General features: G+C 39.6%; 1 protein-coding gene across 8 annotated transcripts in view; it reads left to right on the top strand.

The window, feature by feature from the left end:
- Positions 1-24,994, top strand: part of ERC1 (ELKS/RAB6-interacting/CAST family member 1) — a 481,383-nt gene that overhangs the window by 37,156 nt on the left and 419,233 nt on the right. For all 8 annotated transcript variants that reach the window (XM_030804352.1, XM_030804346.1, XM_030804349.1 and 5 more), the window contains exon 2: positions 3,047-3,873. In XM_030804352.1, the coding sequence (XP_030660212.1) occupies positions 3,205-3,873 (669 nt within the window). In that variant the 5' untranslated portion in view covers positions 3,047-3,204. The remainder of the gene's footprint in view (positions 1-3,046; positions 3,874-24,994) is intronic.

Raw genomic sequence — 24,994 nt, 5'->3', positions numbered from 1 at the left:
ATATCCATAGGTTTTATGCAATTACTATGTCATTTTGAATCAGGGACTTGAGCATCCTGGGATTTTTGTCGTCTGGGGAGGTCTTGGATATCTGGATACTTTCTGCTGGAGCCAGTCCCCAGCAGACACCAAGGGACAACTGCTTGTGGTTTTAAAATTTGTTTTAATTAGACTTGTAGAGTATGAACATGTTTTCTTTTTTGAAAAAAAAATTCAGGTGCTTTATGGTAGTTTGAGTATAAAGCTTTATAAGTTGAGCTAAAGCCTCCACAAACATTTTTCCCCTTCATAACATAAGTTTCCTTCCCTCTAATTATTGCTGTTTCAAAATTGGCATTTCCTATGTAGGAATTCTTTACATACTCTGTTTACAGATCATTATACTTACGTTGACTGTATTTTTCACCTAGCTTTTGGTTTATCTTTTAATTTTATTTACAGTATTTTTTGGTATAATACTTTGTCACTTTGACATAATTAAATGTGTTGGTTGTTTTTCTTTATGGTTTTTGCTTCTGGTTTTTTTTTTTTTTTTTTTTTTTTGAGACGGAGTCTTGCTCTGTCGCCCAGGCTGGAGTGCAGTGGCGCGATCTTGGCTCACTGCAAGCTCCGCCTCCCGGGTTTGCGCCATTCTCCTGCCTCAGCCTCCTGAGTAGCTGGGACTACAGGCGCCCGCCACCACGCCCGGCTAATTTTTTGTATTTTTAGTAGAGACGGGGTTTCACCATGTTAGCCAGGATGGTCTTGATCTCCTGACCTCGTGATCCGCCCGCCTCGGCCTCCCAAAGTGCTGGGATTACAAGCGTGAGCCACCGCGCCCGGCCTGGTTTTTTATTTAAGAAGCCTTTTCCTAACTCAAGTTCACAAGGATATTCTCCAAAATTTTCTTCTAGTACTTTTAATGGTTTAAAAAATTTATATCTTTTAATGTATATGGAATTTATTTTGGTGTACTATGTGAAGACGAGTATATTTTTCTCGAAGAGTAACAAGTATTTAAACTTCATTTATTGAGTGATTTTTTCGTTTTCTCACTGTATTAGTCTGTTCTCATGCTGCTAATGTAGACATGCCCAAGACTAGGTAATTTCAAAAAGAAAGTTTTCTTTTTTTTTGAGACGGAGTCTCACTCTTGTCACCCAGGCTGGAGTGCAGTGGCGCGATCTCGGCTCACTGCAATGTCTGCCACCTGGGTTCAAGCTTCTCATGCCTCAGCCTCCTGAGTAGCTAGGATTACAGGCACCTGCCTCCATGCTCGGTTAATTTTTGTACTTTTAGTGATACTGGGTTTCGCTGTGTTGGTCAGGCTGGTCTCGAACTCTTGACGTCAGGTGATCCGCCCGCCTTGGCCTCCCAAATTGCTGGAATTACAGGTGTGAGCCACTGCACCCTGCCAGGAAGGAGGCTTAATGGACTCTCAGTTCCGCATGGCTGGGGAGACTTCACAATCATGGCAGAAGGCGAATGAGGAGCAAAATTATGTCTTATATGGTGACAGGCAAGAGAACTTGTGCAGGGGAACTCCCATTTATAGAACTATCAGATCCCATTAGACTTATTCACGACCACAAGAACAGTAGAGGGGAAACTGCTCCCATGATTCAGTTAAGTACACCTGGCCCTACCCTTGATACATGAAGATTATTACAATTCAAGGTGAGATTTGAGTGGGGACACAGCCAAACCATATCACTCACTGTTTTGAAATGTTACTTTTAACATATATTAAATTCCCATATATAATTTAGACCCTGTTCTTGGGCTAGTACTATACAGTTTTCGTTATTATAGTTTTACAAGGCTACAATACTTTATGAGAAACCTGGCAGGTCAGATGTGGTTTTGTTGTCAGCAATTTTTTCCAGTAATATTTAGGGGGTATTATGTAGTATCCAGTAATCACACACATGGTTTTCTTAATGAAATATATGAAGTCACACTATGTGGGCTACATATAAACAGTAAGTAAGCTCAGATCAGGTCAAGTTTTGCTGCTAGATGAGTTAAAAGGAGAAACTTATTTTCAGAGGTTTTTGGATTTTTGCAGTACAGATGAAGAATTACGGATTTGTAATTTATCTTGCTGTTGAGGGCTGTCTTCCTTCTTTGTTCATCTATTTTAAATTGTTTGGTTACTCTTGTATCTTTACTCTCCATTTGAATTTTAGAGTCAGCTTGTTGAGTTACTTGAAAAATTCTTCAACACCTGTGAAAGGAAGGGATCTCTAGCTGGTTAGCAAAATGCTGCAGAGATTTTTCACTGAGATTGTGCTAAGTAGTTGAGGAAGAACTGAATCTTAACAGTGTTTGTCTTCTCATCCATGAACACAGATAACTTGTTTAGGTGTTCTTTCATGTCTTTCAGTAAAATGTTACAGTTTTTTCCCCCAAAATGCTTGCACATTTCTGTTGATTTACGTCAAAGTACTTTTATGGTTTTGTTGCTGTTGTGAATGGGATTTAAAATTTCTTTTAAATTAGAAACTGCATTTTCTAGTTGTTACTACTGATGTATACATTGATATTTATATATTGATATTGAGTTTGACCAGTTTGTTGAGTTCTGTTATTCTAATAACTTGTCAGTTGATTATCTTGGGTTTTCAGTTAGCAAATCACATATTCAGACATTGAGTTTAAGCTTTTCCTTGTCAATCTTCATACTTCTTGTTTTTTTTTTCCTTTTTATTTTTTGTAGACAGGGTCTTGCTATGTATCCCAGGTTGGTCTTGCCCTCCTGGCCTCAAGCGATCTTGCCACCTTGGCCTCCCAAAGCGCTGGGATTATGGGCATGAGCCATTGCACCTGGCACTTTTTTGTTTGTTTTCCAGTTGCATGGTATGTTTTCAGCATTCAGTTTTGAGACATCTAAAGCATCTCTAAAATATTGTTTACTATGAGTACATTATGCTGTAATCACATTCTGAATGCATGAGTAAATACATGGTAGAAGGGCTAGATCTTCTTTAAGTGGGGGTAATGGAAAGTTTCTGAGAAGGGAAATATTTATTATTGGAGGATTTAATGTGTGATCTTTTCTTTACAGATATGGTGTAAGATACTTCTTCAAGATTGGACAGCTTGGGGACCTTCTTCTGATTAACCTTAAACCAACTTATAGCTATAGAGACACCTCACAAAGTTCCCATTTTTGTTGTTGTTTTTGTCGATTTTCTGCTTTACACCCTTTCTGACCTTGCAACCATGTATGGAAGTGCTCGCTCTGTTGGGAAGGTGGAACCGAGCAACCAGAGCCCTGGGCGTTCACCCAGGCTTCCACGTTCCCCTCGCTTGGGTCATCGTCGAACCAATAGTACAGGAGGGAGTTCGGGAAGCAGTGTTGGAGGTGGCAGTGGGAAAACCCTTTCAATGGAAAATATACAATCTTTAAATGCTGCCTATGCCACCTCTGGCCCTATGTATCTAAGTGACCATGAAAATGTGGGTTCAGAAACACCTAAAAGCACCATGACACTTGGCCGTTCTGGGGGACGTCTGCCTTATGGTGTTCGGATGACTGCTATGGGTAGTAGCCCCAATATAGCTAGCAGTGGGGTTGCTAGTGACACCATAGCATTTGGAGAGCATCACCTCCCCCCTGTGAGTATGGCATCCACTGTACCTCACTCCCTTCGTCAGGCGAGAGATAACACAATCATGGATCTGCAGACACAGCTGAAAGAAGTGTTAAGGGAAAATGATCTCTTGCGGAAGGATGTGGAAGTAAAGGAGAGCAAACTGAGTTCTTCAATGAATAGCATCAAGACCTTCTGGAGCCCAGAGCTGAAGAAAGAACGAGCCCTGAGAAAGGATGAAGCTTCCAAAATCACCGTTTGGAAGGAACAGTACAGAGTTGTACAGGAGGAAAACCAGGTAAGTTCTACATGTGTGTTTACCTTTGTTGGCTGAATTCATGTATATAAATGAAATAGCCTTTTTGTCCTCTCCTAGATTTTTCCCTTCGTAGTATATGTATCTTTTTCCTGTTGGTTTTACTATTTCGTGTCCTCCATTTCTCAGCCCTTTCCAAATCTGGTCCTGTGCCCTGTTTTTTTCTAGTTGCACATGTCTGCTTGCTCCCATTCTTGCTTGGTTCTTTTCTCTGGTTTCTCTTTCTCTTTGTGTCTTTCCTTCCAGCATATGTTATCTTTTCTTTTTTTTCAATTCTTCTGAGAGTATAATTTTGCCACACACTCTAATATCTATTAGCAAATGTATTTAGACTAGGTAACTTAAGTGTAAGGTATACCATTAAGATTTGTCATAATGTCAAAAAGTCATTCTTAAAAAACAAAACAAAATGACTATCACAAGATAAATCAGTGCTGTCAGCTGAGAACAGAAATTACTTTTAAAAAGTTAATGTTGGCCGGGTGCGGTGGCCCACACCTGTAATCCTAGCACTTGGGAGGCCGAGGTGGGCAGATTATTGAGGTCAGGAGTTCGAGATCAGCCTGGCAACATGGTGAAACCTCGACTCTACTAAAAATACAAAAATTAGCCAGGTGTGATGGCGTGTGCCTGTCATCCCAGCTTCTAAGGAGGCTGAGGCAGGAGAATCACATAAATCTGGGATAAACCTAGGAGGTGGAGGTTGCAGTGAGCTGAGATCCTGCCACTGCACTCCAGTCTGGGGTGACAGAGTGAGACTCTGTCTCAAAAAAAAAAAAAAAAAAAGTTAATGTTGATTATGTATTTATTAAGTACAAACAATAAGTAACTGTTCTTTTTGTTGCCATTCATGAAAGTTTAACTTCAGGATGCTTTTGTAGCTTTTTGTTCTTTCTTTACATTTAAGGTGGAGGAAAGGCAACTTGGTGTGATTGTTTACTTGTAGAAAATAAATGAGATGACTGGGCATTATAATTACGGGGCTTTGCAATTTGAGAGCTAAGTGCTGTCACATTAGCTACAGGAAATATTCACTTATTTTTCTGTGCTCCTCCAGGTTATAGTTGATGTTTGGTGATAGCCATGTCACATTCAGTGAGGAAGCTGATGACTCCAAAGATATGAACAAATCATATTCAGGCTCTGCTAGTTAAAATGTTAAACATACTTTTTTTTTTTTTGAGATGGAGTCTTGCTCTGTCTCCCAGGCTGAAGTGCAGTGACGCAATCTCAGCTCACTGCAACCTCCACCTCCCAGGTTCAAGTGCTTCTCCTGTCTCAGCCTCCTGAGTAGCTGGGATTACAGGTGCCTGCCACCACGCCCGGCTGATATTTGTATTTTTAGTAGAGACGGGGTTTCACCGTGTTGGCCAGGCTGGTCTCAAACTCCTGACCTCAGGTGGTCCACCTGCCTTGGCCTCCGGAAGTGCTGGGATTGTAGGCGTGAGCCACCATGCCCAGCCCATACTTTTTGTTTAAAAGACTTTTAGAATTTTTCTCTTTTCACATTTTTTTCCCTCATGGCCCAAGTTGTCTGTACTTTTAGAATTTTTCTTAAACTTGCACATTTGAATTTTTTTCCTCCTTAAAAATGCTGTCTTATATTCTGTTTTTTTTGAGACGGAGTCTCGCTCTGTCGCCCAGGCTGGAGTGCAGTGGCGCAATCTCGGCTCACTGCAAGCCCCGCCTCCCGGGTTGACGCCGTTCTCCTGCCTCAACCTCTGCGAGTAGCTGGGACTACAGGTGCCCGCCACCACGCCCGGCTAATTTTTTTTTGTATTTTTAGTAGAGATGGGGTTTCACCGTGGTCTCGATCTCCTGACCTCGTGATCTGCCCGCCTCGGCCTCCCAAAGTGCTGGGATTACAAGCGTGAGCCACCGCGCCCGGCCTCTGTCTTACATTCTTAAAGGAGAATATGTAATTAGCTACCTCATTGTTGGTATTACACTTTATTTTTTGGATTAGGTTAATAAAAATTATAAAGAAAGCAACTGATACCAATTTCTGCAGTGTTCTTAAATGATACTGAGAAGTAAAGAAGCAATCAGAAATGATCTGTGTCTCTGATGAAGAAGTCATCTGTCACACAAAGATGTTTAGGTCAGTGATGGACCTCATGTATCACTATGGTCCCATAAGATTACAATATAGTGTTAGCCAGGTGTGGTAGCTCACACCTGTACTCCCAGCACTTTGTGAGGCTGAGAGGGTGCGGATTGGTTGAGGCCAGGAGTTTGAGACCAGCCTGGGCAAAATGGTGAAACCCTGTCTCTGCACAAAATAGAAAAAAATTAGCAGGGTTTGGTGGTGGGCGCCTGTACTACTTGGGAGACTGAGGCAGGAGGATCACCTGAGCCTGGGAGGTTGAGGCCACAGTCAGCCGAGATTGGGCCACTGTACTCCAGCCTGGGTGAGAGTGAGACCCTGTCTCTAAAAACAAAACAAAAAACAAAGATTATAATACAGTGTTTTCACTATATCTTTTCTATGCTTAGATGTGTTTAGATACACAGATATTTACCATTGTGTTACAGTTGCCTACAGTATTCAACACAGTAACATGCTGTACAGGTTTGTGGCCTAGCAGCAGTAGGCTATATCCTATATCCTAGGTGTGTGGTAGGCCGTACCAGATGGGTTTGTATAAGTCCACTTGACGATCTTTGCACAATGATGAAATCGCCTTTCTCAGAACATATCTCTGTCATTAAGCGACATATGACTGTAAATCTAATTTAAGATTTCTGTTGATTGTCTTACCATTTTTACCAATATGCAGTCCAGATATTCAGATCTACTGTTTTGGCTACTTGAAGATCTCTAGTTACATTACATTTTGTATGTTAAAGTTCCAGACACATTTTCAGCAATAAAAATAGCTCAATTTTTCTGTTCATAAATATAAAACAGAAAAGCATAGATATGAAAGCAAAATATATTCCACATCCTCCCATCTACTGACAACTTTGCTATTCCACTGTTTGACATTTCTCTTTACTGAAATATCTCTATGCATATACACATAACAGATTTACCTGAGTGGAATACTACTGGTATTATGCTGTGACCTTTTTTTAGCTAACAACATTTCTACTGTATATTAAAGGACTCTAATATATATCTCAATCATTATTTTTAATGCCTCCTACTATTCTATTGTATCTATTCTAGTTAATATCACAGGGCCAAAATTCTTCAAATTTACTTGGTAGTACAACGCAAATTAAAAACCTTGAATTCGGGGCCGGGCGCGGTGGCTCATGCTTGTAATCCCAGCACTTTGGGAGGCCGAGGCGGGCGGATCACAAGGTCAGGAGATTGAGACCACGGTGAAACCCCATCTGTACTAAAAATACAAAAAAAAATTAGCCGGGCGTGGTGGCAGGCACCTGTAGTCCCAGCTACTCGGAGAGGCTGAGGCAGGAGAATGGCGTGAACCCGGGAGGCGGAGCTTGCAGTGAGCCGAGATCGCGCCACTGCACTCCAGCCTGGGCAACAGAGCGAGACTCCGTCTCAAAAAAAAAAAAAAAAAAAAAAAAAAAAACCTTGAATTCATTTGAATCAGATTTCTAAGTAATTAGAAATTATGATAATTTTATTCTTTCTCAGATACATTGTAACTTCAAAGTACTTTGCTTTTACTTTTTAATCAGTTATTAAATTTAAGTTGTCAGTACTCAAAATTTGAATGTTTTTATACTTAAATCTCTTTCTTGGAGACTTAGCTTCTTTAAAGAAGATAAATTGTCCTTTAAAAAATATTCCTTAGGAAGTTCTTTGAGTTTGAGTCAGTAAGACTTTAAGAATGCATAAAGAAAGAAAAAAAGCTAAAATAGACCCCACTGATGGAGTCTGAAATTAAGGACAGGGTTCTTAAATGCTGGCTCAGAAACATCAACATCAACAGGCATATTTGGTTAAAACATAGATTGCCAGGCCTTAAGTACAATCTCTGGAGATGGGGTCCAGGAACTTATGTTTTGAACAAGCTTCTCTGGTGGTTCTGATGAGAAACCACTCTTGGGATCTTTAGAATTTAGTAAATGTAATCTAATTCTTTTTTTTTTTTTTAAGATGGAGTCTCGCTCTGTAGCCCAGGCTGGAGTACAGTGATGCGATCTTGGCTCACTGCAACCTCTGCCTCCTGGGTCCCGGTTCAAGCAGTTCTCCTGCCTCAGCCTCCTTAGTAGCTGGGATTACAGGTGTCCCTCACCACACCTGGCTAATTTTTATATTTTAGTAGAGATGGGGTTTCACCATGTTGGCCAGGCTGGTCTTGAACTCCTGACCTCGTGATCCGCCCACCTTGGCCTCCCAAAGTGCTGGGATTATAGGCATGAGCCACTACGCCGGGTGTAAATCTAAGTCTTAAACTTGTCTGTTGCCTGTTTGTCAATTTGTGATGGTTCTGTTATGGCACTTTTGAGCTCAACCATAAAAGAAAGGAAAAGAAACAAGGGACCCTTTGCTCAGTGTGTCTCATCCTTTATTCTACCACTTTCCATCTCAAGGATGTGACCTGCTCTTGTTCATAATGATCATTAACTGTGACAGGGACCCTCAGTGGATGGGGTGTGTGTAGGGGGAAAGGGTGTTTAAAATTTTAGATATGTTTTCCAGTTACATCATTCTCAGTAAACTATCGCAAGGACAAAAAACCAAACACCGCATGTTCTCACTCATAGGTGGGAATTGAACAATGAGAACTCATGGACACAGGAAGGGGAACATCACACTCCGGGGACTGTTGAGGGGTTGGGGGAGGGGGGAGGGAACAGCATTAGGAGATATACCTAATGCTAAATGACGAGTTAATGGGTGCAGGAAATCAACACGGCACATGGATACATATGTAACAAACCTGCACATTGTGCATATGTACCCTAAAACCTAAAGTATAACAACAACAACAAAAAAATTTAGATATGTTTAGTTAAAAAGAGCCCTCCAGGTGATTTTGATGTCTCCTCACCTTGTGAATCATTGATGCACCAGATAAATGTTCAAATGATACATGATAGCAGAACAGTGAAGTACATTTTCTTCATTTGACATTTTTGAGTTGTCAGTACAATACTGACTTTAGTTTTTAATTTGCATTGCACTACCAAGTAAATTAGTTGAATTTGTCAGTTGAAGGACAACACCAAAAAAATCATTCCTAAATATAAAATAATAGTACATTCTCAGTTTTTTTTTTTTTAATTGTTGTTTTGAGACAGAGCCTCACTGTGTCACCCAGGCTGGAGTGCAGTTGTGTAACCTTGGCTCACTGCAACCTCCATCTCCAGGGTTCAAGTGATTCTTCCGTCTCAGCCTGTGGAGTAGCTGGGATTACAGGTGTGTGCCACTGCACCTGGCTAATTTTTTTTTTTTTTTTTGAGACAGAATCTCACTCTGTTGTTCAGGCTGGAGTGTGGTGGCGCGATCTCGGCTCACTGCAAGCTCCACCTCCCGGGTTAATGCCATTCTCCTGCCTCAGCCTCCTGAGTAGCTGGGACTACAGGCACCTGCCACCACGCCCAGCTAATTTTTTGTATTTTCAGTAGAGGTGGAGTTTCACTGTGTTAGCCAGGATGGTCTCAATCTCCTGACCTCATGATCCGCCCACCTCGGCCTCCCAAAGTGCTGGGATTATAGGTGTGAGCCACCGTGCCTGGCCAATTTTTTGTATTTTTAGTAGAGACGGGTTTCACCATGTTGACCAGACTGGTCTTGAACTCGCGACCTCAGGTAATCCACCTGCCTTGGCCGCCCAAAGTGTTGGGATCACAGGCATGAGCCACCGCACCTGGCCTTTTTTTTTGAGCTGGAGTCTCAGTGTTGCCCAGGCTGGAGTGCAATGGCACAATCTCGGCTTACTGGAACCTCTGCCTCCCGGGTTCAAGCGATTCTTCTGCCTCAGCCTCCCGAGTGGTCAGGATTACAGGCGTGTGCCACCATGCCTGGCTAATTTTTGTATTTTTTTTTTTGAGACGGAGTCTTGCTCTGTTGCCAGGCTGGAGTGCAGTGGCACGATCTCAGCTCACTGCAGCCTCCACCTCGTGAGTTCAAGCGATTCCCCTGCCTCAGCCTCCCAAGTAGCTGGGATTACAGGCACGTGCCACCACGCCCGGCTAATTTTTTGTATTTTAGTAGAGACAGGATTTTGCCATGTTGGCCAGGCTGGTCTCAAACTCCTGACCTCAGGTGATCTGCCCGCCTCAGCCTCCCAAAGTGTTGGGATTACAGGCATGAGTCACCATGCCTGGCTTAAATTCTGTTTTTATAGTTTGGTATTGAATTGTAAATATCAGGAGAAAAAAATGAGTTTGCTTTCTTTAGTTTTGTGGTCAAGTATCAATATAACCTAGGTCTTGGAAACTGTATCTGTATTTTTAGGGGTTGTATTGGGTTCCTTTTTTATTCTTGGTAAAAATGATATTGGTAAATTTGGAGTATGTAATGGTGTATACTAGTGCCCAAATATGAGATTCTTTATATGTTTTTAGATAATTATCAGTGTGTCATATTTGAATATTATACAATTTCAAATGTATTGTTAATAAAATCACAGTTTGATTTAGTTGAAAAGTGGCTGAGACATAATTTTTTATTATAAGAAATACTGTGAGCTGGATATGGTAGTATATGCCGGTAGTGTTAGCTACTCAGGAGGCTGAGGCAGGAGAATCCCTTGAGTCCAGGAGTTTGAGTCCAGCCTGGGCAACATAGTGAGACCTTGTCTCTTAAAAATAAATAAAAATAAATAAAAATTTAAAAGAATTAAGAAATATTGTGGAAAAATTGCCTATGAATAAACACTTATTTTTAAAGGCTCTACTTTTCAAGAATGGATTGACAGTATATGTGTGTATAAGATTATACGTGTGTGTGTGTGTGTATCAAATTTAGAGTAGATTTGAAGTTACTGGATTTATCGCCATTATACCTGGAATTAGCTAGTCACCGTTATACCTTGTTGATGATGCTGAAACTATGCCCCTCACTAAGATGGTTTTTATTATGAAGTGACTCAGAAATGTCAATTTTAGTGAAAAAAGTTATTGGCGTACTTGTTCATTTTGAAATAATTGAAGCAGTTGTTTATGCCTATACTTCAGAAGCTGTGTGGAAAATATGTAATATCCTTTCTGAGTATCAGTCTGCATTCAAAGACAAAATATTTGAATCTTCTGAATACTTCAGTTCAGTTCCAGTGAAACAGTCCACAGGATTTTCATGCCAAAAAACCCATATGTGCTGAAGAATGGTGAACACCACCGTATCTAGATTCCACCCCTTGCCCTCATTAAACACCAGTGCTGGCAGCGATGTATTCTTCGTATACCCACTGTAATTACTACACAATCCTAAAATTGCATAACTTTGGTCCAAAAAACGAAGGGTGCAATTTTAAAGTAAAGTGAAACACTGCAATGAGATACAGAGACAGAGAATGCTAATTAATAGATTATAGTCAGCGAGCAGTGGGGCCTAATTAAACTCTGCATTCATTATACCCTCCGTAGCCCTCAGAGGTCAGGCATCTTCCACTTTATAAAGAAGTTTGGTTTAATAGGATTTACAGTAATTAAATATCTCCCCATTTCGGTCTGAGACTGGGGATTTAGGTCCATTCGAAATACTTGATCTGATTGGACCATAGAGACCTTGTTCTAGGATCCTATCAGATGTAAAGACACATTTGCTTAGAATTGCTTGATGTGTGTGGTTCTTTATTACTGAGTTCTTTTAGAAGATGTTTCTAATATAAATACTCAGCAATTTTTATGTCTCATCCTTCTTTTGTTACTGAACTTTCAAATACTGCTGGTTGGAGAGTTAGAATAGTGTGTAACAGGGAAGGCTTTTTCTTTTTTAAAATTGGGAGTTAGGAGGGTTTTTAGTGTATGTTTGACAAAAGAATGAAAATCTAGCTGTGAGCTTAGTGGAACTGCAGAGCTACTAAGACTTTGGATGGGGCCTGGCACAGTGGCTCACGCCTGTAATCCCAGCACTTTGGGAGGCTGAGGCGGGCGGATCACGAGGTCAGGAGATCGAGACCATCCTGGCTAACACGGTGAAACCCCGTCTCTACTAAAAATGCAAAAAATTAGCTGGGTGTGGTGGTGGGCACCTGTAGTCCCAACTACTCGGGAGGCTGAGGCAGGAGAATGGCGTGAACCCGGGAGGTGGAGCTTGCAGTGAGCTGAGATCACACCACTGCACTCCAGCCTGGGAGACAGGGCGTGACTCCGTCTCAAAAAAAAAAAAAAAACAGACTTTGGATGATTTATATATTTTTTTATTCTAAACAGCATTTAACCAGATTATCATCATACTTCTTTTTTGATTATGCCTTGAAATAATTCTGTATGTTGAGTTTAGTTGGAAGCTTATTTTAAAAATAATTATTTAAAGCACTGTCATTGAAATATTGCATGAACAAAATACTGTTTAATATTATAGGATGGCAGGTGATTTTAATGTTTCTTGCCTTGTGTGTTTCTTTTCTTTTTGGAGTCTGATTTTTATGATTCTCATTTACTTAGGAATCAAGAGAATTTCTAGTTCAGAAATGCAAAAAGATAACCTTGTGTAATACTTTGTCATTTTTTTTCTCATTATTTGGAGACTTTTTACTATTAACATTTATATAATTTTAGGTCATAGCTTGATTTGCCGCATGATAAAAGCCATTATTATTTGCCATTAAATAAACTTTTTTTTTTTTTGGAGACAGTTTTGCTCTTGTCCAGCCTGGAGTGCAATGGTGCGATCTCGGGTCAGTGCAGCCTCCACCTCCCAGGTTCAAGTGATTCTCCTGCCTCAGCCTCCTGAGTAGCTGGAACTGCAGGTGCACACCACCACTCCTGGCTAATTTTTTGTATTTTTAGTAGAGATGGTGTTTCGCCATGTTGGGCAGGCTGGTCTCGAACTGCTGGCCTCAGGTGATCCGCCGACCTCCGCCTCCCAAAGTGTTGGGATTACAGGTGTGAGCCACTGCTCCTGGCCTTAAATAAACTTTTTCATGAGGTTGCTAATTGTTTTCACTGTCATTTAAAGTCTGATCTTAAAATTTGGGATCTATGTCTTAGATTATTGTTTTAATTTTCTTTTTGATAATTCTGTTTTAACAAGGAGATGTAGATAAATACGTATCCTTGTTTATTGCCCAGATAAGTTTAATCTTTTTTGTTGTTTCAGAAGGGGAATGTGTTAAAGGCACTATGCAGAGTGCCATGAGAAAATGAAATCAAATGTAAAATGGATAATATTCCTTTTGGGGAGTTAACAATCATTTCGAGAAGCAAAATTTGTACATGTATGGCTTACAGAAATTTGAACTATGCATTTTTCAAGTCTTGATCATATGTGAAGGTATTTAAATCAGTATGGGAAATTTGCTTCTTTTACAGTTGCTAAGTTTGCTTATCTGGAAGGTAGTGAAGTATGAAAAATAATTAAGCAGATCTAATAAAAATGTTGCACAAATATGAGATAGGGCTTATATGAAGAAATAAGGGCAGAATTTGCCAGATAATTGCAGTCTCTCTCTCACTTTTTATTTTCCTCTGTCTTTTTGGATTTCACAGTGCAGTGTGGTGTGTGATCTCATCTCAGTGAAATAAAATTGTTTTTAGAGATTTGCTAATTTACAGCAAATTTGCAGATAGCATCTTAATATAATTTGGGGGTCCTTTTTATTGTGCAAAAGAAATCAGAAAATGGGTTTAGTTTTTAGTTACATTAATGTTAATCAGTGGAGGTCATAGTTTCATTTTTTAACATTTAAAATCGTACCACCTTCTGGAACTTGACATCTGTTATGAGTGCTCTGTTATGCCCAGAAGAGTATAGGAGGTGCCTAGAAACCATTCTTTATAAGAAATGGCTGAAGGAACTCAAGAAGAGAAGACTTGCAACATTTTAATTATACTCAAGTATTTGATGGACAGCCATGTTGAAGGAGATTTTCCTTTTTTCTTTCTTTGTTGGTATTGTTTTTAGAGAACAAACACTGGAAAAATGAGTGCAAATATTAAGGTTTTAAATTTTGGCTGCAAGGAGGAATAGATTTTGGAAAAAAGCTATATCCAGCCGGGCGCAGTGGCTCACGCCTGTAAGCCCAGCACTTTGGGAGGCCGAGGTGGGTGGATCACGAGGTCAGGAGATTGAGACCCCTAACATGGTGAAACCCCATCTCTACTAAAAATGCAAAAAATTAGCTGGGCGTGGTGGCGGGCGCCTGTAGTCCCAGCTACTCGGGAGACTGAGGCGGAAGAATAGCGTGAACCCAGGAGGCGGAGCTTGCAGTGAGCTGACATTGCGCCACTGCACTCCAGCCTGGGCGACAGAGCGAGACTCCGTCTCAAAAAAAAAAAAAAAAAAGAAAAAGAAAAAAGCTGTTTCCATTTGATGAAAGAACAGTTTCACAAAGTAATGCTTCATCATCACTAGAAGTGGTCACTGGGAGGTCAGATTGCCTTCTGACAGCTGCGTGGGTGCTCTAAGTCATTGAACTCTTCAGAATGCCCAAGGTGGTATGGAATAAAGTGGTACTTTGTGGAGAAACATTTAGGGAGTTTACCCCATCCTCCCAGGTCCTTTTGTCCTTTTTCTCCCTCCCTGTCTCCTTTCCTTCTTTTATGACAATTTTGTTGAGATATAATTGAATTCACCTTTAAAGTATAGTTTTTTCTTTTTTTTTTTTTTGAGACGGAGTCTCGCTCTGTTGCCCAGGCTGGAGTGCAGTAGCGGGATCTCGGCTCACTGCAACCTCTGCCTCCTGGGTTCAAGCAGTTCTCTGCCTCAGCCTCCCAAGCAGCTGGGCTTACAGGCACACACCACCACGCCCTGCTAATTTTTGTATTTTTAGTAGAGACAGAGTTTCCCCATCTTGGCCAGACTGGTCTTGAATTCCTGACCTGGGGATCTACCTGCTTCGGCCTCCCAAAGTGCTAGGATTACAGGCGTGAGCCACTGTGCCCAGCCTTTTCTTTCTTAATCTGATTTACTCAATGAAGATTTTGAAGAAAGGAATAGTAAGTTGCCTTAGGGAGTTTTTGAACGAGGGCATAAATGATGTAATAAAAAATACTGTGTAGAAGCAGCTTTTACTGCTGTCAGCAGAGTGGATTGAAGAAAAGGTGGGGAAAGGAAATGAGTTTCTTGTAGAAGGCCTGGATTAAACAGGGTGATAGGAATGGAGAAGAAGGTGTACATCCTTGAGATTTCAAAGAAATATTTGGATATAGGCAGGGAACGATGGCTTGTGCCTGTAGTCCCAGCACTTTGGGAGGCCAAGGTGGGCAGGTTACTTGAGCCCAGGAGTTCAAGACCAGCCTGGGCAAAATAGTGAGACCTCATCTCTTAAAAAAAATTAGCTGACACGGTGGTATGTGCCTGTAGCCCCAGCTACTTGGGAGGCTCGGGCAGGAGGATGGCTTGGCCGTGGGAGGTGGAAGCTGCAATGAGCTGTGAGTGCACTACTGCACTTCCACCTGGGTGACAGAGCAAGAGTCTGTCAAAAAAAAAAAAAAAAAAAAAAAAGAAAGAAAAGAAATACTTGGATATAGACGGCAAGAGAGAAGAATACAATGAACCATGGTATTGAGATTAGGGAACTCTTTTCCCAATGATTAACAACGGAAATGGATTAGAAAGTGGAACTAAATTTAGAGTAAGGAATGATGAAGTTGGTTTTAATTATTTGAATAAAAGTTTTTCATAAGAATTTGGAGATGAGAGACTAATGACTGTGACCTCAGGTACATGCATATAGATGTTATAAAGGTGTGCTTGTTAATGTTGGGGAACTCACTTCTCTAGTTAATTCAGTATCAGCTACATGCCTCTGCTTATGGGAGTAAGAAGTGGAGAGGGAGAAGCCATTAGAAGATACAATTTTATATATATTTTCTCATCCAGCTCGATTCGTGTTTTGGTTCTCTGTCTTTATTGTGGTATTTTTGTTTGACGGCAGATACCTCGAGTGATTCAATTCCTGAAAGTTATTATTTATTTTAAAAAGTTACTATTGATTTATGATTTTTTCACAAACTTCTACTGTTAGATGTCCCTTTTTTTTTTTTTTTTTTTTTTTTTTTTTTTTTTTTTTTTTTGAGATGGAGTCTCGCTCTGTCACCCAGGCTGGAGTGCAGTGGCGCAATCTCGGCTCACTGCAAGCTCCGCCTCCCAGGTTCACGCCATTCTCCTGCCTCAGCCTCTCCGAGTAGCTGGGACTACAGGCGTCCGCCACCACGCCCGGCTAATTTTTTGTATTTTTAGTAGAGACCAGGTTTCACCGTGGTCTCGATCTCCTGACCTCGTGATCCACCGGCCTCGGCCTCCCAAAGTGCTGGGATTACAAGCGTGAGCCACCGCGCCCGGTCAACCTTATTTTGTTTTAGTTAACAACAAGTTTATTGGAGATCATGTACATGATGCTTAATTTCATACGTGGTGACTGTATAGGCCGAGAAAGTGAGATAGTTCAGCCTTAATGTACACAGTGTGCCATCTCTTACCAGTGGCTGGTAGTTTATGTACGTTCAGAGAATGTGATATTCAAAGATCTGTTTAGCTTTGAAGTCAATCTGAGATAACTGCTCTGATCTTAAATGATCCTCAGATACTTGAATAGTCCTCTGTAGCAGTAATTCTTAAACTTGTTGGCCACAGGACCTCTGTATATTGTAAAAATTATTAAGGACCCCAAGCAGCTTTTGTTTATGTAGGTTATATCTAGCAATATTTGTCATATTAGATACTAAAATAAAAATATTTATTAATACATTTAGAAATGATAAACCTAATAAATGTAATCATAAGTAACGTTTTAAAATGAAAAACAGTTTCGCAAGTCTCTCTTTTTTTTTCTTCTTTTTTTTGAGACAGAGCCTTTGCACTGTTTCCCAGGCTGGAGTGCAGTGGCATGATCTTGGCTCACTGCAGCCTCTGCCTCCCGGGTTCAAGTGATTCTTCTGCCTCAGCCTCCCAAGTAGGTGGGACTACAGGCATCCACCGCCATGCCTGGCTACTTTTTGTATTTTTAGTAGAGACAGGGTTTTGCCATGTTGGCCAGACTGGTCTCAAACTCCTGACCTCAGGTGATCCACCTGCCTCAGCCTCCCAAAGTGCTGGGATTACGGGTGTGAGCCACCGCACCCGGCCTAGTTTTGCATGTCTCTTTAAGGAAAGGAGGACTACAAATCTAAAGGCCTTATGTGGGTCTTCTGCCTCCGGTAAGAAGCTGCCACTAGAGTCCTCACTAGGTCACTCTTTAGCTAAGATCTCTGTTATTTGTTCAGTATTGTAATAAAATATTATGACCCGTGACATCAACATGGTTAAACAAGTATCTGGCTTCTTGGTCAAGGGTTAGGAAGTTACACTCTTCTTTAGTAACAGTGAGTAATGGGAAAATGCTGTGAGTAATGGTGAAGAATGGTATCCTTGTTGATTTGTTGTTGATAGCATGTATTTCTTGACCCTTAGAGAGGTTCTTTGGGTGGACTGTCTTAAGGAAGCCCTTATATTGTAGTTGGCTAACCAACAGGCCTGCGCCATCACGCCCAGCTAATTTTTGTATTTTTAGTAGAGACAGGGTGTTGCCATGGTGGCCAGGCTGGTCTCAATCTCCAGACCTCAGGTGATCCACCCGCCTCGGCCTCCCAAAGTGCTGGCAATACAGGCATGAGCCACTGCATCTGGCCCTACCGGTACTCTCCTTTTTTTTTTTTTTTTTTTTTTTTTGAGACAGAGTCTGGCTCTGTCGCCCAGGCTGGAGTGTGCAGTGGCGCAATCTCGGCTCACTGCAAGCTCCGCTTCCCGGGTTCATGCCATTCTCCTGCCTCAGCCTCCCGAGTAGCTGGGACTACAGGCGCCCGCCACCACGCCCAGCTATTTTTTTGTATTTTTAGTAGAGACGGGGTTTCACCGTGTTAGCCAGGATGGTCTCAATCTCCTGACCTCGTGATCTGCCCACCTCGGCCTCCCAAAGTGCTGGGATTACAGATGTGAGCCACCGCGCCCGGCCTGTTTTTTTGTTTTTTGTTTTTTGTTTTTTTTTTTTTTGAGGTGGAGTCTAGCTCTGTTGCCCAGGCTGGAGTGCAGTGACACGATCTTGGCTCACTGTAACCTCCGCCTCCTGGGTTCAACCGGTTCTCTTGCTTCAGCCTCCAGAGTAGCTGGGATTACAGGCACCTGCCACTATGCTCAGCTAATTTTGGAATTTTTAGTAGAGACAGGGTTTCACTATGCCAGGTCTCAAACTCCTGAACTCAAGTGATCCACCCACCTTGGCCTCCCAAAGTGCTGGGATTACAGGTGTGAGCCACTGCATTTGGCCTAGTATTTTTAATTTTTTTTTTTTTAAAAACACAGTTGCATTGTATTTATGCGATAAACCTACAGCATTTGTTGCATTTCAAAGAAACATTTTTGGGAACTAAGTTTGTTTTATAGGACTTAAAATCTGAAAAATTGGGAGAATACATTCAAAAAATATTCTTTTGATTATCTTTCATGGATTTGATAACCTGCATAATAAGTAATTTCTTCTTTTCACATGACTCTTCTTCATGGGCATAGGAACTTAAAGTAGGTGCTACATTCTCAGGAGAGAAGCATATTGTAATGAGTGTTTCCAGCCTTTCCTATCTTGTAATTTTACGAGGGTCTATTTCTTATTTTTCTATGAAAACATGTTATATATGGTACAGAGTATTTTCTTTTTCTTTCTTTTTCTTTTTTTTTTTTTTTTTAGACAGACCCTTGCTCTCTCGCCCAGGCTGGAGTGCAGTGGCACGATCTTGGCTCATTGCAACCTCTGCCTCCCAGGTTCAAGCGATTCTCCTACCTCAGCCTCCCGAGTAGCTGGGACTACAGACGCCTGCTACCACGCCTGGCTAATTTTTGTATTTTTTAATAGAGACGGGGTTTCACCATATTGGTCAGGCTGGTCTCGAACTCCTGACCTTGTGATCTGCCTGCCTCAGCCTGCCAAAGTGCGGGGATTACAGGCATGAGCCACTGCGCCTGCCCGGCCTGTACAGAGTATTTTCAAGAGATGAAGCAGGTAAAAGGTTATTTACTTAAATGGTAGCAGATAAATTTTTGGATTTCTCTTGGTATTTCTGATGAAAGATACTTACTTTAAAGGGATAGTGTATTGGGTCTCAATTGTTGGAAAGTTGTGGGAACACTGGCTGTTGGAATAACTGGGGGCAGAAGGTGTTTCTAGGATTTAGGGTGGAGAGGGCTTAAAGTGACCACATTCCCCTCACTGCTTAGGACAGGTCTGCATACTGAAAAGCTTTCCCTCATACCATATGATTTTCATATGTCTTGCTAGGAATTTGATAGGTAAAAAAAAATCTGCTTATAGTCATTTGAGCCAAGATCCTATAACTAAATAAATGTGTGTAAGTGCATTAGCATCGTTTGACTGAGGACGAAGTTGATAGACGATTATACTTCATTTTGTTTGTAACTTTACCTAGAGCTTTTGCCATTTTGGAAAACCACTTCAACAGCAACATTGCATTGTTGCTAATGCTACTGACTCTTTAGCCTCTGTTTGCGTATGTCTTTTGGTGTAGTTGTGCCCTAGCATTTACATGTTAACATACATACTATTTTATTATAAATTCTTTCTTTTCATTTTTCCTTCATACAGCATTATATAATTTTTTTTTGAAACCGTGTGTGGGAGTGGACTTATTATCTGTGCATTTCAGGAGAGTGAAGGTCATATTTACAAAATGTTTGTTACAAAATGTTTGTTATAAAATGGGAGAGTATTAAGTCTGATAAACCTGAAATTCACTGGTGTAGTAGATGGAACACTGAATCAGGAGATCTGCATTCTAGTTCTGATCCTGGCTTTGCCAGGTATGTAGCCATGGCAATATTTAAGCGTTTTGAATGCCAGTTTCCTCATCTTTAAAACCCAGAGAGTTGGACTAGGTGATCTTTAGAGATTCTTTCTTCTGAAATTACTTGATTTTGTTTTTGTCAATTATCCCAGTGGAATTCTCTAAGAGTCTGTTCACTTTGATCATAATGCCCAAATTCAAAACTGATTCATATAACCAAGTTGAGTGCTTCTGGGAATGAGAAATACATGACTAATGAAGTTCTTTTCAAGGTAGGTAGCATAAAATCAGTGTTTACATATAAAGGGCAAAGAGCCTTCATGTGAATTTCATCAGTTGACAAATGGGGATAATAATACTTGTATTGTTGTTGCAATATTTAAGTGAGATTAAAGAAGATAATATTTATAAATTATGGACAAGACTACCTGACATAATAGGTATGCAGTATAATAAAAGTTGAATTAAAATTAAGTCAAACATTTCTTAAATACGAATACATTTTATAATATATTTTGAAATATGAAATATACTTTACATGATCTGCTACCAGAGGCAAACAGTAGCATGGGACCTATAAAATTTTTTTAGAAAGTGGGTCACAGTGGGTAATAAGTTTCATTTGGATAACTAATCACTACCAGCCCAGCCTTAATATTCCTGTAGGAGTTATCAGGAACTTTGAATAGGGTAATTAGCCCTCAGGATTTTCAGTTACAGTCATATTCATTATTTAACATTTTTATTTCCACAATGACTCATCCATGAATTATGGAGTGCTTTCCCAAAAGGAATATAGTATTGCTGGAAATAAATTTTTTATTGCTCTATTTTCTTTCTATGGTGAGGGGTTCCTGGTTGGTTAGTTGGGCCCAAAAGGCTCTGCAAATAATTTAAAGTACGTGCTTTTGTATGAAGATGACTTAACCTTAACAAGGCAGTTTAGATTTCTCTTAAATGGGCAACATAGAATGCTTGTATTTTCTTATTCTGCTTATTTTAAATTATTAATTTTTGTGCTGTGGTCCTGTACTGTGCTTTTAAAATTCTTACATGATCAGTGTATGTCACTAAAAGGTATATTTTGTTCACAATATCCCTATTATTTACTCCACTGACATTAAAATTGTAGCATTACATCTGAGGTTCCCTTTGGTTTTTATGTATCATTTGCTGTTGTATCCTTTAAAAAATAGTGTAATAGATTTGTCAGTGAAAATGATGTCTTACTGTGATGCTGTTATCAAATGCATCTCTGAGTACCTATGATGGAGAACTAGAGAAGGTGTTAATATCTATTGTAGATATAGATGCTAATAAATCTAGACTATTATAGGTGCTAGTAATAATTATTACAGAACATTTATAGATACCATCCTAGATGCTTTCATATACATTGCTTCTAATCCTTACTAACAGTTCTGTAGGTAAGAAATGTCCTCATTTATAGGTGAGGAAATTGAAAATTAAGAGAGGAATTTGTTGAGGTTTCACATCTAGCAAGTGACAGATATTGGTCCGTCTGGCTACAAAGCCAAATGTCATTGTGTTTTTGACTAAGGACAAATGAATGAAGTGTACATATTTGTTTAAAATATTTATTGAAAAATTAATATTCAGTCGTTTATTAAATGTAAAAGATGGCATTAAAATTCCTCTGTGTTTTTGTTGGAGGAGGAAATACAAGAATAGGTGTATCGTAGGATCCAAAGGCTCCTGAGAAGGGGTTAACATTGAGAGAATGGGTAGAGAAAAGAGATAATAGGTGATCAGTTGAGAAGATGATAAATATAATTTTATTAGTTTAAATAATCAGTCAACATCAGCAGGTGTAAAGGACATACATCAGTACTTTTCTTGTTTTGATTAGGCAGAAAGCAGTGGATTAATGATTCCCAGACTTGCATTTCACACACTAGCAAAATAAAAAATAAATAACAAAAAGAAAGTGGGGGAGACTGGCATAGGATTGTCAAATAAAAACAATTAAAAAATGATAAATGACTATATAGTGTTACTGTTATTTTATAAGGGGAAAGTCAATCTAACACCAAAGGAATTGTTCATCATTTCACAATAAGAGACAGTTCTTTCAAGAAAATACAGATTTTAACTTTGTAGTGACAGTTTTATTAAGGCAACTTGGTCATGGACTGGCTTTGAGAAGCATTAGTTTATAATAGGGATCACCATATTGTAGCCCTTATTGTAGCCAAATTCTTCCTACAGGAGTTGTACATCCTACAAGCAAAGAATGGCTTTTACATTTTTAAATGATTAAAAATTAATATATTGTGATACGTGAACATTATATGAAATTCAAAATTCAGTGTGCATAAATAAAGTTTTATTGGAACACAGCTTTGTTTATTTTTGTATTATTATGGCTGCTTTCACACCAGTGGTAGATGGAGTAGTTGTAATAGAGTCTATGTGACTTGCTAGACCTGAAATACAGTGTCTACTCTCTGGCGTTTTACAGAGTTTTTCAATACTTGGTTTAGATAACAGAGTAAATAATAATAGCTAACACTTGTGTGGTGTTTACTAAGAATCAAGCCCTGTTTTATGTGCTCTGTGTTATTACCCATCATAACAATTTTATGAGGTAGGTACTGTTAATTTTATTGAAGTGGAAACTGAGGCTGAGAGTAAGTTGCCCAAGGTCACATGGCTGTTAGGTGGCAGAGGCAGCCTTCCAACCAGATGGTGCCGCTCCACGGTATGTGCTTTATCACTGCACTTGGCTAGCAGAGAAGGGAATCAGAGACTTCAGGATGTGACGCACCCTTCACATTTGCCTTAGTTGTTTTAGGAAAAGAGGAAAGTAGCCTTATAAGTAGCCTTATTCTATAGTTGCCCAAAGTGTTATCACTGAGTAGTTGAATGAAGAATTCAGCATTAATTACTTCATGATGCATGAACATTTGGTGTATTTTTATGTGACCCAGTGGATTTTCCCCAGAGGTCTGTTGATTGAAATGTCCTACTTATTGATGTCCTACTTATTGAACTTTGAACAAATAAATCTGTTATATCTGAACTATTGAGTTCATTTTTGGTATAATTAGAATAATTATACTATTAACTTGGTGGAGGGTAACTGTTTCTCTATCATAAATATGTATTGTGTTGTTCTTAAGGAGCATAAGGCATAACCCCCCGTCATTGATTTAATTTAAAAATAAAACATTTATTGACACATAGAGAAATATTTTAATTAAAAATTGTTAAATGGCTTTTCTTTTTTTGCGGGGGTAGAATATATATGTCTATATATATTCCATTGTATGCCAAAGCCTGAAAGAAGAATTACATTACCAGTAGTTGGATTTTTGGCTGAATCTGTTCAAGGGGAAATCACTATTTTCGTTTTAGAGATGGCTTTGGGTGGAGGAGGTAAGGTTTCAAGAACTGGTTGAATGAAAGAATATTGACAAGTGAGGGAATAAACTAGAATTAGTGTGGCCACTTCTGATTTCACAAATGCCTTTACGAACAGTGTTCCTTCATTGTAATGGCAGTATAAAATGCTGGTTTAAATGAATAGAAGTTTCGTGGCTATACTTTTTCTTAGTTAAACCTCACTATATTCTGGATTTAAAAATGACAGTAACTAATGTTAGTTTTGTGCTCCTCTGAAGGTTGGAAACCTATTATGTATGTCTAAAACGGGTTTTAATGGGTTTAAGACCACAGAGAAGATAGGACTGACACTTTAGTAAGATTCCTTTTTCAATCATTTAATTGTTCTGTGATTTTACCTTATTGAAGGTGATGATGGGTGAGTTAGGGTGGGTAAAGGGTAGGGGGAATTGAGACAGTGGTAAAGGTTGATTTTTGACTTGTAGTTCGCTTTCATCTTTAAATTTTGGAAGTCGCCTTCTTTTGTTCATTTTGAAGTTTTGGGCAATGTTCTTAGGCTAGATGCAGATAATGCAGGTAACAACGGCCAGCACTTCCCATACTAGAGGGCATTGAATTTCTCAAAGTGTTGACTTGTTTCTGATTTTTTTGCATTTGTTTGGTTTCTGTTTGGTGCTATGTTGTTGCTCTTCCCAGTATGAGATAGGGTTATGGTATTAGTAGAATTACAGTGTTAGTGGTTTTTCTTCCTCTTCCCATTCCATCCATAACCTTGACGCTAATAATGTTGAAAACTATCGTTCGTTACAAGGGTTAAAATCTAAAATGTGACTGTGCAGGTTGAGGTGGCATGTTACAGCTCCTGCCACCTCTTTTTCTTGTGACAGATGGCTTCCCCTCCTGGTTGTAATCCACTGCTGATTTTTTTCAAAGAATGAATACCATGTGTTCCCCATTTTGGCTCTGGTTGTGTTCTGCCCACTCATTGGCTTCAGAGGAACTTGAAATAGGATGTACTTGCTGCTGGCATTTATGGCAGGAAGTGGATACAATTGCGATGCTTTGTGCCAAGTGTTCATTTATTAGAAAAATTGTGCTTCCTAAAATTAAACATTATTTCTCTGTCACATCAAGAGTAAAGCTAAATTTTATTACTTTTTACAATATGCTTTTCCCTTAATGTTGTATTATAAAAATTTTTTGGTGGCAAATTTATTACAAAATAGATTTTTAAATCTGAATTTCACATACTCAAAGATTTATAGTCTGTGCAAGACAGTGAATGAGTAGCTCTAATTGCACTAGTATAACAAATATAATTATAAAAGGGTTCTGTATCACAGAGACTTCTGTGTCACAGAAACAGTTGGAATTGTTTGTGATGTGTGGTATTGAACTTGTGGTTGCATATGCTTTGTGGTACCTATAGACAGTAGTATTTGTCTATCTTAACTCTCTTGCTTCAGATCTCCCCTTGAGTAGATTCAGCTAAATAATTTATAAATTTCACCATCTTAGGCCTTGTTGAAAATTATAAGTATCTGAGACAGCTTAATTTCGTAAAGCTACTGTGCGTATTTGGAGGTATGGTGTTTGGTTTTTAAAAAAACCTGGCAGGCCAGAGTAAACAAATTTTTTTAATGTTTTTGTCAAGAAATACCCCAAGATAAATGTAAACAAATATTTGCATATTACCCTCATTGATACTGGAATTTGACATTTCTGTCCTCAGAAGTCACTGTTCTGTCAGAGTCTCCTGTATTTGCCTGAGTGAATAGTGCAGGATTGGCAAAAATGTTGCCCGCTCATGGCAGATCATCTCTAAATCTCTCTTGACAAGATCTCTAGCTGAACCCAGATCAGTGTTTCTCAA

This window comes from Nomascus leucogenys, chromosome 23 (assembly GCF_006542625.1).
Source record: "Nomascus leucogenys isolate Asia chromosome 23, Asia_NLE_v1, whole genome shotgun sequence".
NCBI lineage: Eukaryota > Metazoa > Chordata > Mammalia > Primates > Hylobatidae > Nomascus > Nomascus leucogenys.
Note: the sequence above shows the minus strand (reverse complement) of the source record. Positions and strands in the feature narration are given on the sequence as shown.